The following is a 14564-nucleotide window of genomic DNA, read 5'->3' as shown; positions in this document are numbered from 1 at the left end:
TCAAACATAAAGATATAAAACTGTATTTATTTGCACGCCCAATTTTTCAGTTTTTGATTTGTTAAAAAAGTTTGAAATATCCAATAAATGTCGTTCCACTTCATGATTGTGTCCCACTTGTTGTTGATTCTTCACAAAAAATACAGTTTTATATCTTTATGTTTGAAGCCTGAAATGTGGCAAAAGGTCGCAAAGTTCAAGGGGGCCGAATACTTTCACAAGGCACTGTATGTAGCAGTGTGATGTTGTTCCCCTAGATTATGCACCAAGTTGCACACAAGGACCAATTCAAATAGGCCAGGTCAAGAGGAGATGTTAATAATTTGATAATAATAATAATAATTCAGTGTATATTTTTATTTAATTACAGCTGCATAGCTAATGTTTTTCTTTGGTATACAAACAGTTTTTCATATCAATATTATACATACATGTGATATACATATACATACATATACATACAAGTTTTGTATATTTTGGTTTGTCCCATCGTGGGTTCTGTATTTCCATACCCCCTTATTGCTCTCTTTTGCCTGACCTTTGTCGTATCATTTTGCTAGCAAGGTGCCTGAGAGCTCGGACTGCGCCAAGGGTTAACATAATGTGTGTTGTCTCTTCGTGTGCAGGGCAAATAAAGATAATTCAACTAGCAGACCTCCAGTTGTGGCAGCGCCCTAATTAAAAGAACACAACTCAGAACTAACCACGCTACACATACCTATATAAGTAGATACTGGACATAATAACGACAAGTAAAATGTTGCGTTACACGTGCAACACAGCATTCCTAACCTAGTCCACAATGTCTGCTGTGTGGATCGAGCAGTCATTTGAGAGAGTAAGAACATTTCAGCGAGACAACTCAAAGCCCAAATCCATTAAAACCAAGATAATGGAATTCATTGCCATTGACAATCAACCGTTCTCTGTCGTGGGTGATGTTGGCTTTCACCGACTGGTCGAGCACCGGTACACATTATTGCGCTATTTTTCAGATGTTGCCCTATCGGAGTTACACAGTAATAGCGTCACTGCTATTAGCTTCCACACATACATACTATGGAACGCCATTTGGGTCTTTGCGTGTCAAAAAGGATACAGTAGCACCGTCAGAGCTGTACAAAACAATATGTAAACAAGCAAACACCGGCAACGAACGCTGTGTTTACAATACCGCGTTGGTAATAAAGCATCATTTGTTCGGCCGCAACTTCTGGGGTAGCCATCTTTAGCTTGGTACCTAGCTAGCACCAATACAACCAGCCTGAAAACAATGACCAGTAGAAACTGCAGTCATTTACATTATTCTTAGCAATGTTTTAGGAATCCTTGTAAGTATTAGCTAGGTTGCCACTTGTTGTTCGCCTATTGAAATTGAACTGCAGTTCATGAAAATAAATAGCTAGCCAGCTACTTAACCCTGTTGCCCAAAGCTAACATTATAAGCAGCCCGCGAGCTTCATCTGGCTAGTGAGGCGCGAGCGGAACGGGTTATGTGTTGTGAAGCTAGCCACAATAAGGATACGAACTGTCTTATAAATTAGGGTTATTTTAGATGACACCTAGCTATATAGTTAGCTAGATAACTATAGCTACTGAAACAGATTATGTAGTGTTATTTGACATGTCAAATAGTGTTATTTGATGTGTATCTTTTTTGACACACTGTACACCTCGTAGAAAGGGTGCTGTGTTTTCCATCCAAATAGGACACATTTTGTAGTGTTGTTGCTTGTGCTAATTTTCAAGTTATCAAGTGTGGCCAACAGTGCTGGTCAAGCAACACATTCACTCAACCCTATTTTAAGGTCAACATGTTCAAATGTAAAAAAGAAATTTAAAAAAGAAAACAAACTATATTCATAGCCTTGAGAATTCTCTCAACCCCTTAATCTCTTCCGCCTCCTCTTGTCCCCCATTTTCTCTCTTCAACCCCTCCTCGTCTCTCACATGGTTCCTTATTAGCTGCTAACCTCTCTGTGTGGTCTGAAAAGACCCCTTTATTAATGTGCTAAGAACTGGAGGTCGACCAATTATAATTTTTCAACGCCGATACCATTACCGATTAATCGGCCAATTTTTAAAAAACATTTATTTGTAATAATGACAATTACAACAATACACAAGCAACAACTCTACAAAATGTGTCCTGTTTGGATGGAAAACACAGCACCCTTTCTACGGGAAAGGGTGCTGACCGTATGAAGATAGGCAGAAACGGCTTCTCCAACAGAAATCCCCGATAAACACAGAGAGAAGAGACCGAAAAACGTGTGATCGAGAGGGATAGAGAACAGTTGATTTGAGAGATATCCAGTACTTGACTTGGAATCAAACTCAAACTCATTTTGGATGCTGGGACTGTTTATATTTAGGTGCAGGAGCTCCACATGACTTTTGAGATAATATTCTATAGAGGTCTCAAGTAGAAGAGCATTTGAGGTGCTGGTACTTAGCTCCAGCGAGCTCCTGCCCAAGCCAAGCACTGGAGGTACTGTATCTCCAACTGAATATATCATCTAAGTGATTGATAGTTGTATTCAGTAGTCAAAAAAGTATGCCTTACTAACTTTGAAGAACTACTAAAATAGTGATTTTGTCAGATAGCATAGGCAGCAGCGCTATAGAGATGAGATGATGGCTTGGAATTAAATAATAAAGTCAGCATTCATTTCAGCCCTACTATAAAAAGGACCTCTTGAGTCTAATTACATCCAGGAGCAAATCCTGTTTCAAAGCTGGCTTTAAAAACTATGCTAGAATTATTTCTGGTTATGTGCATATAATAGACTGCCAGGGTCAGCATGATAATTTTCCAGCAGTAGGCTATGTGGAAAATATGAGCCTTAATCCCTGACTGCAAAACCAAACCACCCTGGTTGTTGGTTAGATTCCTTACTTATTCACAACACACACACCCCTTGGGCCACTTCTTATGCAATCATCATAATCCTCAGCACATGCCCCGCACCTTCAACTGTCCTACTCAGCATCTGACAGCAGAACTGTTAGTGGTACAGGTTCTCTCTGTGTGAGCCTTGTTTACTTGTACACAGTCATGGGCACCAGGTATGGATTGAACAGTCAGCACTGCTTGACATCCATACCTTGGACAGCTCCAGGTCTTCTTGGTGCAGCGATGGTTCCCCTTCACTGGTCTCCCTGCGGAGGCTGCTGTTGACTCCATTCTGCTGGCCACTGGTGATTGGAGAGAAAATAATTATTAGAAGAATTAACCAGAGGTGCACAACATTTGTTTTATACAGCGGAAGTCGGGTTCTCCCTGACACTCATTTGGCATTGCAGCACACCGGTCATTGATCGAAAGGAAAGGATGAAAACAAACATACATTGCAGCCTTAGAGCACTAGAGTTGTGTACAGTACTACTGGTATGTAGACATTACAGTACTGAGTACCACCATCTTCAACAGGACATTGTTTGACAACTGTTAGCCCCATGGTGGTCACTTTCCTCATGGAAATACCGTGCCTTCGGAATGTATTCAGGCCCACATTTTGTTCGGTTACAGTCTTATTCTAAAACGGATTGAATAGTTTTTTTCCCCTCATCAATCTACACACAGTACCCCATAATGACAAAACAAAAACAGTTTTGTAGAAAAAATGATATCACATTAACAAAAGGTATTCAGACCCTTTACTCAGTACTTTGTTGAAGCACTTTTGGCAGCGATTACAGCATTGAGTGAAATAAAATAAAATGTTATTTTATTAGTCACATATGACGAGTACAACAGGTGTAGGTAGACCGTACAATGAAATGCTTACTTTCAAGCCCTTATTAACCAGCAATGCAGTTTGTTTGTTTTTTTTTGTTTTTTTTCAGCAATGCAGTTAAGAAAATACCTAACATAAAGTAAGAGATAAAAGTAACAAGTAATTAAAGAGCATCAGTAAAATAACAATAGCGAGGCTATATACAGGGGGTACCGGTACAGAGTCAATGTGCGGGGGCACCGGTGCCGAGGTAATCGAGGTAATATGTACATGTAGGTAGAGTTATTAAAGTGATTATGCATAGATAATAACAGAGAGTAGCAGCAGCGTAGAAGGGGGGGGGCAATTAGATGTTCAGGAGTCTTATGGCTTGGGGGTAGAATAGACTTGGCGCTCTGGTACCTCTTGCCATGTGGTAGCAGAAAGAATAGTCTATGACTGGGGTGGCTGGAGTCTTGGACAATTTTTAGGGCCTTCCTCTGACACCACCAGGTGTAGAGATCCTGGATGGCAGGAAGCTTGGCCCCGGTGATGTACTGGGCTGTACACACTACCCTCTGTCGTGCCTTGCGGTCGGGGGCCAAGCAGTTGCCATACCAGGCAGTGATGCAAACAGTCAGGATGCCCTTGGTGCAGCTGTAAAACCTTTTGAGGATCTGAGGACCCATGCCAAATTTGTTTAGTTTCCTGAGGGGGAAAAGGCTTTGTTGTGCCCTCTTCACGACTGTCTTGGTGTGCTTGGACCATGTTAGTTTGTTGGTGACGTGGACGCCAAGGAACTTAAAGCTCTCAACCTGCTCCACAACACCTCTGCCGATGAGAATGGGAACGTGTTCGGTTCTCCTTTTCCTGTACTCCACAATCATCTCCTTTTGTCTTGATCATGTTGAGAGAGAGGTTGTTGTCCTTGCACCACACAGTCAGGTCTCGGACCTCCTCCCTATAGGCTGACGCGTCGTTGATCAGGCCTACCTCTGTTGTGTCATCTGCAAACTTAATGATGGTGTTGGAGTCATGCCTGGCCATTCAGTCATGAGTGAACAAGAAGTACAGGAGAGGACTGAGCACGCACCCCCGAGGGGCCCCTGTGTTGATGATCAGCGTGGCGCATGTGTTTAGTTCCTACTGATGAGCCCTTACCCACCTGGGGTTCCTTTTGTCAGGTGTGACCCGTCAGGATCTGTTGGGGTGGTAGTTCAGGATCCAGTTGCAGAGGGAGGTGTTTTTAGTCCCTTGGGGACAGGGACTCTGCTTGAAACATGTGAAGACACAGTGAAGACACCTGCCAGTTGGTCAGCGCATGCTCGGAGTGCACGTCCTGGTAATCCGCCTGGCCCTGCGGCCTTGTGAATGTTGACCTGATTAAAGGTCTTACTCACATCGGCTTTGGAGAGCGTGATCACACAGTCGTCCGGAATAGCTGATGCTCTCATGCATGTTTCAGTGTTGCTTGCCTCGAAGCAAGCATAGAAGTGATTTAGCTCATCTGGTAGGCTCGTATCACTGGGCAGCTCTCGGCTGTGCTTCCCTTTGTAGTCTGTAATAGTTTTCAAGCCCTGCCACATCCAACGAGTGTTGGAGCCGGTGAAGTACGATTAGACCTTTGTCCTATATTGACACGTTGCCTGTTTGATGGTTCGTCGGAGGGCATGACGGGATTTCTTATAAGCCTCCGGGCTAGAGTCCCGCTCCTTGAAAGTGGCACCTCAACCCTTTAGCTCAGTGCGAATGTTCCCTGTAATCCATTGCTTCTGGTTGGGGTACGTACGTACGTACAGTCACTGTGGGAACATCGATGAGCTTATTGATGAAGCCAGTGACTGATGTGGTGTACTCCTCAATGGCACCGGAATAATCCCTGAACATGTTCCAGTCTGTGATAGCAAAGCAGTCCTGTAGTTTAGCATCTGCTTCATCTGACCATTTTTTATAGACCGAGTCACTGGTGCTTCCTGCTTTAATTTAGCTTGTAAACAGGAATCAGGAGGATAGAGTTATGCTCAGATTTGCCAACTGGAGGGTGAGGGAGAGCTTTGCACGAGTCTCTGTGTGTGGAGTAAAGGTGGTCTAGAATGTTTTCTCTCTGGTTTCACATTTAACATACTGGCAGAAATGAGGTATAACTGATTTCAAGCTTCCCTGCATTAGTCCCCGGCCACTAGAAGTGCTTCCTCTGGATGAGAGTTTTCCTGTTTTCTTATGGAAGTATACAGCTCATTGTGCAGTCTTAGTGCCAGCATCGGTCTGTGGTTGTATGTAGACAGCTACGAAAAATACAGATAAAAACTCTCTAGGTAGATAGTGTGGTCTACAGCTTATCATGAGACACTCTACCTCAGGCGAGCAACACCTCGACTTCTTAGATATTGTGCACCAGCAGTTGTTTACAAATATACATAAGCCACCACCGGTTAATGATTTCAGTTTCTTTCTCCGGGGATGAGGGCCTGTTCGTGTGTTTGGACTATATCCTTCCCGTCCGACTCATTGCAGAAATGTTTTTTTTTTCCAATTCGAGGTGAGTAATTGCTGTTCTGATGTCCAGAAGCTCTTTTCGGTCATAAGACACGATAGCAGCAACATTATGTACAAAATAAATTACAAACAATGTGAAAAAAAACAATAGCACGGTTGGTTAAGAGCCAATAAAACGGCAGCCATCCTCTTTGGCACCATCAAACAGTCCAGTCTTCTTGGGTATGACGCTACAATTTTGGCACACCTGTATTTTGGGACTTTCTCCGATTCTTCTCTACAGACACTCTCAAGCTCTGTCAGGTTGGATGGGGAGCGTTGCTGCACAGCCGTGTTCAGGTCTCTCCAGAGATATTCAATTGGGTTCAAGTCCCGGCTCTGGCTGGGACATTCAAGTACATTCAGACACTTGTCCCGAAGCCACTCCTGTGTTGTCTTGGCTGTGTGCTTAGGGTTGTTATCCTGTTGGAAGGTGAGCAAGTTTTCATCAAGGATCTCTCTGTACCTTCCTACATTCATCTTTGCATCGCTCCTGACTAGTCTTCCAGTCCCTGCTGCTGAAAAACATCACCACAGCATAATGCTGCCATCACCATGCTTCACCGTAGGGATGGTGCCAGGTTTCCTCCAATGGTGATGCTTGGCATTCAGACCAAAGAGTTAAACTTGGTTTCATCAGATCAGAGAATCTTGTTTCTCATTGTCTAAAATGGTTGTCCTTCTGAGGTATTCTCCCATCTACACAGAGGAACTCTAGAGCTTTGTCAGAGTGACCATTGGGATCTCGGTCACCTCCCTGACCAAGGCCCTTCTTCCCCAATTGCTCAGTTTGGCGGGGCGGCCAGCTCTAGGAAGAGTCTTGTTTGTTCCAAACTTCTTCCATTTCAGAATGATGGAGGCCACTGTGCTCTTGGGGACTTTCAATGCTGCAGAAATGTTTTGGTCCCCTCAACACAATCCAGTCTCTGAGCTCTATGGACAATTCCTTTGACCTCATGGCTTGGTTTTTTTTCTCTGACATAGACTGTCAACTGTGGGACCTTATATAGACAGGCGTGTGCCTTTCCAAATCATGTACAATCAATTGAATTTACCACAGGTGGACTCCAATCAAGTTGTAGAAACATCTCAAGGATGATCAATGGAAACAGGATGCACCTGAGGTCAATTTAGAGTCTCATAGAAACGGATCTGAATACTTATGTAAATAAGGTATCTGTTTTTTTGTTTCTATTAAATGCGCAAACATTTATAAAAACCTGTTTTCGCTTTCTCATTATGGGCTATTGTGTGTAGATTGCTGAGGAAATGGTTTTATTTAATTAATTTTAGAATAAGACTGTAATGTAAGAAAATGTGGAAAAAGTCAAGGGGTCGTAATACACTGCTCAAAAAAATAAAGGGAACACTTAAACAACACAATGTAACTCCAAGTCAATCACACTTCTGTGAAATCAAACTGTCCACTTAGGAAGCAACACTGGTTGACAATAAATGTCACGTGCTGTTGTGCAAATGGAATAGACAACAGGTTGAAATCATAGGCCATCTCAGTTCCTATGCTTCCTGGCTGATGTTTTGGTCACTTTTAAATGCTGGCGATGCTTTCACTCTAGTGGTAGCATGAGACGGAGTCTACAACCCACACAAGTTGCTCAGGTAGTGCAGCTCATCCAGGATGGCACATCAATGCGAGCTGTGGCAAGAAGGTTTGCTGTGTCTGTCAGCGTAGTGTCCAGAGCATGGAGGCGCTACCAGGAGACAGGCCAGTACATCAGGAGACGTGGAGGAGGCCGTAGGAGGGCAACAACCCAGCAGCAGGACCGCTACCTCAGCCATTGTGCAAGGAAGAGCTGGAGGAGCACTGCCAGAGCCCTGCAAAATGACCTCCAGCAGGCCACAAATGTGCATGTGTTTGCTCAAACGGTCAGAAACAGACTCCATGAGGGTGGTATGAGGGCCCAACGTCCACAGGTGGGGGTTGTGCTTACAGCCCAACACCGTGCAGGACGTTTGGCATTTGCCAGAGAACACCAAGATTGACAAATTCGCCACTGGCGCCCTGTGCTCTTCACAGATGAAAGCAGGTTCACACTGAGCACATGTGACAGAGTCTGGAGACGCAGTGGAGAACGTTCTGCTGCCTGCAAGATCCTCCAGCATGACCGGTTTGGCGGTGGGTCAGTCATGGTGTGGGGTGGCATTTCTTTGGGGGGCCGCACAGCCCTCCATGTGCTCGCCAGACTTAGCCTGACTGCCATTAGGTACCGAGATGAGATCCTCAGACCCCTTGTGAGACCATATGCTGGTGCGGTTGGCCCCGGGTTCCTCCTAATGCAAGACAATGCTAGACCTCATGTGGCTGGAGTGTGTCAGCAGTTCCTGCAAGAGGAAGGCATTGATGCTATGGACGGCCCGCCCGTTCCCCAGACCTGAATCCAATTGTGCACATCTGGGACATCAAGTCTCGCTCCATCCACCAACGCCACATTGCACCACAGACTGTCCAGGAGTTGGCAGATGCTTTAGTCCAGGTCTGGGAGGAGATCCCTCAGGAGACCATCCGCCACCTCATCAGGAGCATGCCCAGGCGTTGTAGGGAGGTCATACAGGCACGTGGAGGCCACACACGATTTTTGAATGCCACATCTCTGTACCCCATACAAACTATTTATCTGTAAGGTCCCTGAGTCTAGCAGTAAATTTTAAACACTGATTCAACTACAAAGACCAGGAAGGATTTCCAATGCCTCGCAAAGAAGGGCACCTATTGGTAGATGGGTAAAACATTTAAAAGCAGACATTGAATATCACTTTGAGCACTTTGGGTGGTGTATCAATACAATGCCGCCACTACAAAGATACAGGCGTCCTTCTTAACTCAGTTTCCGGAGAGGATGGAAACCGCTCAGGGATTTCACCATGAGGAGAAAACTCAGTTAAGAGTTTAATGGCTGTGAGGATGGATCAACAAAATTGTAGTTACTCCACGGAACGAACCTAAATGACAGAGTGAAAATAAGGAAGCCTGTACAGAATAAAAATACAATAATGTTACACTAGAGTATTTTGTGTAAAAGAATTGTACAATGAAATCAATTTTAATCCCACTTTGTAACACAACAAAATGTGGAAAAAGTGAAGCAGTGTGAATACTTTCTGAAGGCTCTGTAAGTAAGGGGCGGCAGGGTAGCCTCGTGGTAAGGGGCGGAAGGGTAGCCTAGTGGTAAGTAAGGGGCGGCAGGGTAGCCTAGTGGTAAGTAAGGGGCAGCAGGGTAGCCTAGTGGTAAGTAAGGGGCGGCAGGGTAGCCTCGTGGTAAGTAAGGGGCGGCAGGGTAGCCTAGTGGTAAGTAAGGGGCGGCAGGGTAGCCTAGTGGTAAGTAGGGGGCGGCAGGGTAGCCTAGTGGTAAGTAAGGGGCGGCAGGGTAGCCTCGTGGTAAGTAAGGGCGGCAGGGTAGCCTAGTGGTAAGTAGGGGGTGGCAGGGTAGCCTAGTGGTAAGTAGGGGGTGGCAGGGTAGCCTAGTGGTAAGTAAGGGGCGGCAGGGTAGCCTAGTGGTAAGTAAGGGGCGGCAGGGTAGCCTCGTGGTTAGAGCGTTGGACTAGTAACTGGAAGGTTGCAAATTCAAACCCTGGAGCTGACAAGGTACAAATGTGTCGTTCTGCCCCTGAACAGGCAGTTACCCCACTGTTCCTAGGCCGTCATTGAAAATAAGAATGTGTTCTTAACTGACTTGCCTAGTTAAATAAAGGTAAAATAAAAGTATGAATCCTTCCCTGACTCAACCAGTTTGATATGTATCAAGTTACCACAAGTCTCAAGAGGGCAGCGATTCTCAAAAGATGGCACCTGAGGCAGGTGCAGCAATACGGTAGAGTATTGACACACCCTCTGACAACTGAACTGTTTCGTACAGCGTTTTGCCATGTAAAAAACGTTATCATTCCAAAACAGAAAAGTAGCCTACGCTTTTAAAATACAATGCTTATTATTCAACCTACTATATCAGAGCAGGCAAAAACGATAATGTTTGTTCTATGGCGACCATTGTAGCTGTGTGAAGAGGGTTACTATAAACCACTCAATTGTTTTCTCCGCTGTGACAGATGGTCAGATTTGTGCCAGTTCTCGCACTCGCCACTGCCTGGCACGTTACGTTAACGATCATAATGCTCTTTACTTTGCCATTAATAGCAAATGAATATGGTTACATTGTAGAGATATGTATCTACTTCGCTGCTGATAGAAAACAGAATGATAATGTTAGTTAATCGAGAGAACGGTTAACTAAGTCTACAATATAGATGGAAAATATAACAGATTGCGACCACTGTCTCTGCTACTCGGGTCAAATCTCTGGCCCTCGTGCTTCACTTCATATTCAAGCGCGGTTTTGATACAATCTTGCAATAACTACAATTAAAACCATGACACTGATGTATTGTTCTTGTTACAATGTTAACCGCGTGGTTCATACCTGATGTCGCTTTCCTCTGTTTTCTCAGGGTCCTGCGATTTATTTATTTGAAAAAGTCTGGAAAAGTTTCGGGCGATATCCTCCTGCCATGAACTTTGTCGTTTCATGTTTGACATAACGGTCCTGGAAAAAGTCACATCTGGACAAGGAGTTGAATAGCTTCGAGTCCCTGAGGTGACCTTGATAAAAATGTGTGAAACTATAGTTTCGTCAATTCCTTCATGTCTCGTCTCCTTATGGCCATAATTCTGCGCTCTGCTCCAGTCCAACCCCTACAGCGCTGAAGCATAGGAAATGGGGGAGGAGCTAGGGTACTTGGCATATTCAAATGATGTGTAATATTTCGTCATACAGGAGAGGTAGCATGGTCCAAGCTATGTCCCACTTTGCGTATTCCCTAATTGCCATATGTCCATATTCCCACGGTACTCAAATCCTCTATGGTGATTATTAGTGACTGACTAGGCCTATATGTGGTAGACTATTTTGCATTTTAACATATTTCGTCTATTACTTTATCAAATGTAATATTTGATTTATTACATTTGAAATTATTTATGATATGATTATTGTCAGTTTCAGCATAAAAGCACAGAGTAAATGTATGTTAAGATACTACATTTAGTCCTACAGTTAATTCAAATTAAAATCATACTTGAGCACTATACTGTACAGTATTCTCATATCAAGTCACAACCTGTGGTAGGTTACACTGTAGCTGAAGTGTGTCCTATGGATGTATTGTAGATTATGCCTTTGCATTCTGAAGGATATGAAACGACCAAATAAACTGAACAAAAATACAGATAACATGTACAGTGTTGGTCCCATGTTTCATTGAGCTGAAATAAAAGACCCCAGAAATGTTCCATACGCTCAAAAATCGTATTTCTTTCAAATGTTTTGCACATTTGTTTACATTTGTTTACATTACATCTCTGATCAGTCTTCTCCTTGTATGAGCTGAAAGTTTAGATGGACGGCCAGGTCTTGGTAGATTTGCAGTGGTCTGATACTCCTTCCATTTCAATATTATCGCTTGCACAGTGCTCCTTGGGATGTTTAAAGCTTGGGAAATCTTTTTGTATCCAAATCCGGCTTTAAACTTCTTCACAACAGTATCTCGGACCTGCCTGGTGTGTTCCTTGTTCTTCATGATACTCTCTGCTCTTTTAATGGACCTCTGAGACTATCACAGTGCAGGTGCATTTATACGGAGACTTGATTACACACAGGTGGATTGTATTTATCATCATTAGTCATTTAGGTCAACATTGGATCATTCAGAGATCCTCACTGAACTTCTGGAGAGAGTTTGCTGCACTGAAAGTAAAGGGGCTGAATAATTTTGCACGCCCAATTTTTCAGTTTTTGATTTGTTAAAAAAGTTTGAAATATCCAATAAATGTCATTCCACTTCATGATTGTGTCCCACTTGTTGTTGATTCTTCACAAAAAAATACAGTTTTATATCTTTATGTGTGAAACCTGAAATGTGGCAAAAGGTCGCAAAGTTCAAGTGGGCCGAATACTTTCGCATGGCACTATATATATATATATATATATATTTTTTTACAATGTTAGAATTTTTCTTCTACTTTGGCGTTAGAGTATTTTGGGTAGATCGTTGACAAAAAAAATGAAAATGTAATCCATTTTAATCCCACTTTGTAACATCACAAAATGTGGAAAAAGTCAATGAATACTTTCTGAAGGCGCTGTATGTGGCCACATTGTTATAGGATGACTTGGGAGAATGATGATCCGCAACAGACAGTGAATCTCAGCATCAGAAGTAAAAATACAGAGACTGGTTACCGTGCCTTTCTAGACCTTATAAACTGTCGAGTAGGACCACAACTGATCCAAATGGAATGCCTGCAGCATTACAATTTGCAGCAATACATTCTCTTCTTAGCACTGACACTGGCCCTACATAGCGCAAACTGTCAAACCACTGCTGTTGGGTAAGATTAGGTTGTTCCTACTACACATTGATTTAAAAGACATGCACACCCCGCACTTCCCGCTATGGTTAACATTAGAAGCTGGGGAGGGTAAACTCATCTTAGTTTTGAAGGGAATTGCTAACTATTGCTCCCCATGCTGTGTTGTTGAATAGAGACATATTTTAGAGAAGAGCTCCCCCTTCTGCCTTCCATGCAGACTTACAATTGATGTGTGTGTGTGTGTGTGTGTGTGTGTGTGTGTGTGTGTGTGTGTGTGTGTGTGCGCGTGTCTTGGGAGGCACAGAGGCCAAATTGAGCTCTGTACTGCATCGCTGTATGTCTCTCAAATGTTGTAACAATGTGGAGAGCTCTGTATATCTCAGCATTGACATGATTGGTTGACGGCAGGTGAGGGTGTGAGGTCCTGTATAAACAAACTCACTTCCTTGACAACTTCCTTCACAGCAGCTCATGGACAGGTAGCGACTGGAATGAGCTGTAAAAAACATTCAAACTGGACTGTTTCTATCTCCATCTCTCCATTTAAAGACTCAATCATGGACACTCTTATTGACAGTTGTGGCCTCTTCGCGTGATGTATTGTTGTCTCTATCTTGCCTTTTGTGCTGTTGTCTTTGCCCAATAATGTTGGTATCATGCTTTGTTTTCATATGTTGCTGCCATGTTATGTTGTTGTCTTAGGTCTCTCTTTATGTAGTGTTGTGGTTTCTTGTTGTGGTCTTGTTGTGATGTGTGTTTTGTACTATATTTTTAATACCAGCTTCCGTCCCCGCAGGAAGCCTTTTGGTAGCCCGTCATTATATATAATAATTTGTTCTTAATTAACTGACTTGCCTAGTTAAATAAATAAAAACAGCCCTGTGCTGCTCGGCGAGGCACAACAAGTATAAATGCCCTGATTTATGCAGAGTCCAAGGAAATAAAACATGGATTATTTTTGCCCGTGCTACAGATGGCTATATCAGTCTGCTAATACAGAACCAGTAAAGGCCCAGTGCACTACTTTTGGGAAAAAAATCAACTGTAAACATTTTTATATATATATATAAATGTAAACGATTTTTCAGTGGTTGAATGCTTGTTTCTGATTGGCTTGAAGGTCATTCTAGAGCCTCCATTATTTAACTTTATACAATGGGTGGGTCTAATCTTGAATGCTGATTGGTTAAAACCGCATTCCAGCCTGTGTCTATTCCACAAGTTACCACCGGCTAAATCTATGACTGAATTGCCCAGCCAAGCAATTTATAAACTTTATCACCACTATAAAAAGCATCTAGACATTATCTCACTGTTCTTTTAAACTAACATTAGGTTTTCAAAAGCGGAGATTTGCATAAACCTTGCTTTCGGTCTCTCCGACATTTGTAGCAATGTTTCAATATTCAAATTTGGTCTCCAGCTGTCCCATAGTAATGAACATGTCAGGAGTCGGAACCAAACAGACAGACAGGCAGCGTTTCTCAGCCAGTTGAAATCATGAATCAGCTGGCGTAATTTTTTGGGATATATACAAAGAAATGTCAACTGGAAAAATGTAAAGTGTAGCTAGTTTGCAATCTTTCCAGCTTCAGTTTGAAGTGATTGTGTTAGCTGTGTCGTTGGCTAGCTCCTCTGAACAACAGTGTCCTGACGAGTGAGCACATTTTATATGCCAGGTGAAATCGCGCCTCATTAGCTCATTGTTATGGATGTATCCAAATAAATGTCATTAGAAAACAGCTAAAACTAATTCAGATTCAGTTACTTTGCTCTTATTCTGGCTGCACTCTTTAGTTGACTGTAAGTTAGCCATAATTGGCTAGCTAGCAAGCAAGGGATAAGGATGTTGCCAGCCAATATAGCAATGGAACATTTAGAACGAACGATAGATACAGAACAAAAAGACTGAACGACTGGGTCGC

At 43.0% G+C, this 14564-nt stretch overlaps 1 protein-coding gene across 3 annotated transcripts in view; it reads right to left on the bottom strand.

Moving 5' to 3' along the window:
• Window positions 1-10963, bottom strand: part of LOC135550779 (uncharacterized) — an 88722-nt gene extending 77759 nt beyond the window's left edge. For all 3 annotated transcript variants that reach the window (XR_010457147.1, XM_064981891.1, XM_064981892.1), the window contains exons 1-2: window positions 10691-10963; window positions 3108-3198 (exon numbers count right to left, since the gene is read on the bottom strand). Coding sequence is in view for 2 of the 3 variants with exons in the window: in XM_064981891.1 (XP_064837963.1) it covers window positions 3108-3198; window positions 10691-10806 (207 nt within the window). In the remaining variant the exon portion in view is untranslated. The remainder of the gene's footprint in view (window positions 1-3107; window positions 3199-10690) is intronic.
• Between the last annotated feature and the right edge of the window lie 3601 nt (window positions 10964-14564).

The sequence above is a fragment of the Oncorhynchus masou genome, chromosome 12 (genome assembly GCF_036934945.1).
Source record: "Oncorhynchus masou masou isolate Uvic2021 chromosome 12, UVic_Omas_1.1, whole genome shotgun sequence".
NCBI lineage: Eukaryota > Metazoa > Chordata > Actinopteri > Salmoniformes > Salmonidae > Oncorhynchus > Oncorhynchus masou.
Note: the sequence above shows the minus strand (reverse complement) of the source record. Positions and strands in the feature narration are given on the sequence as shown.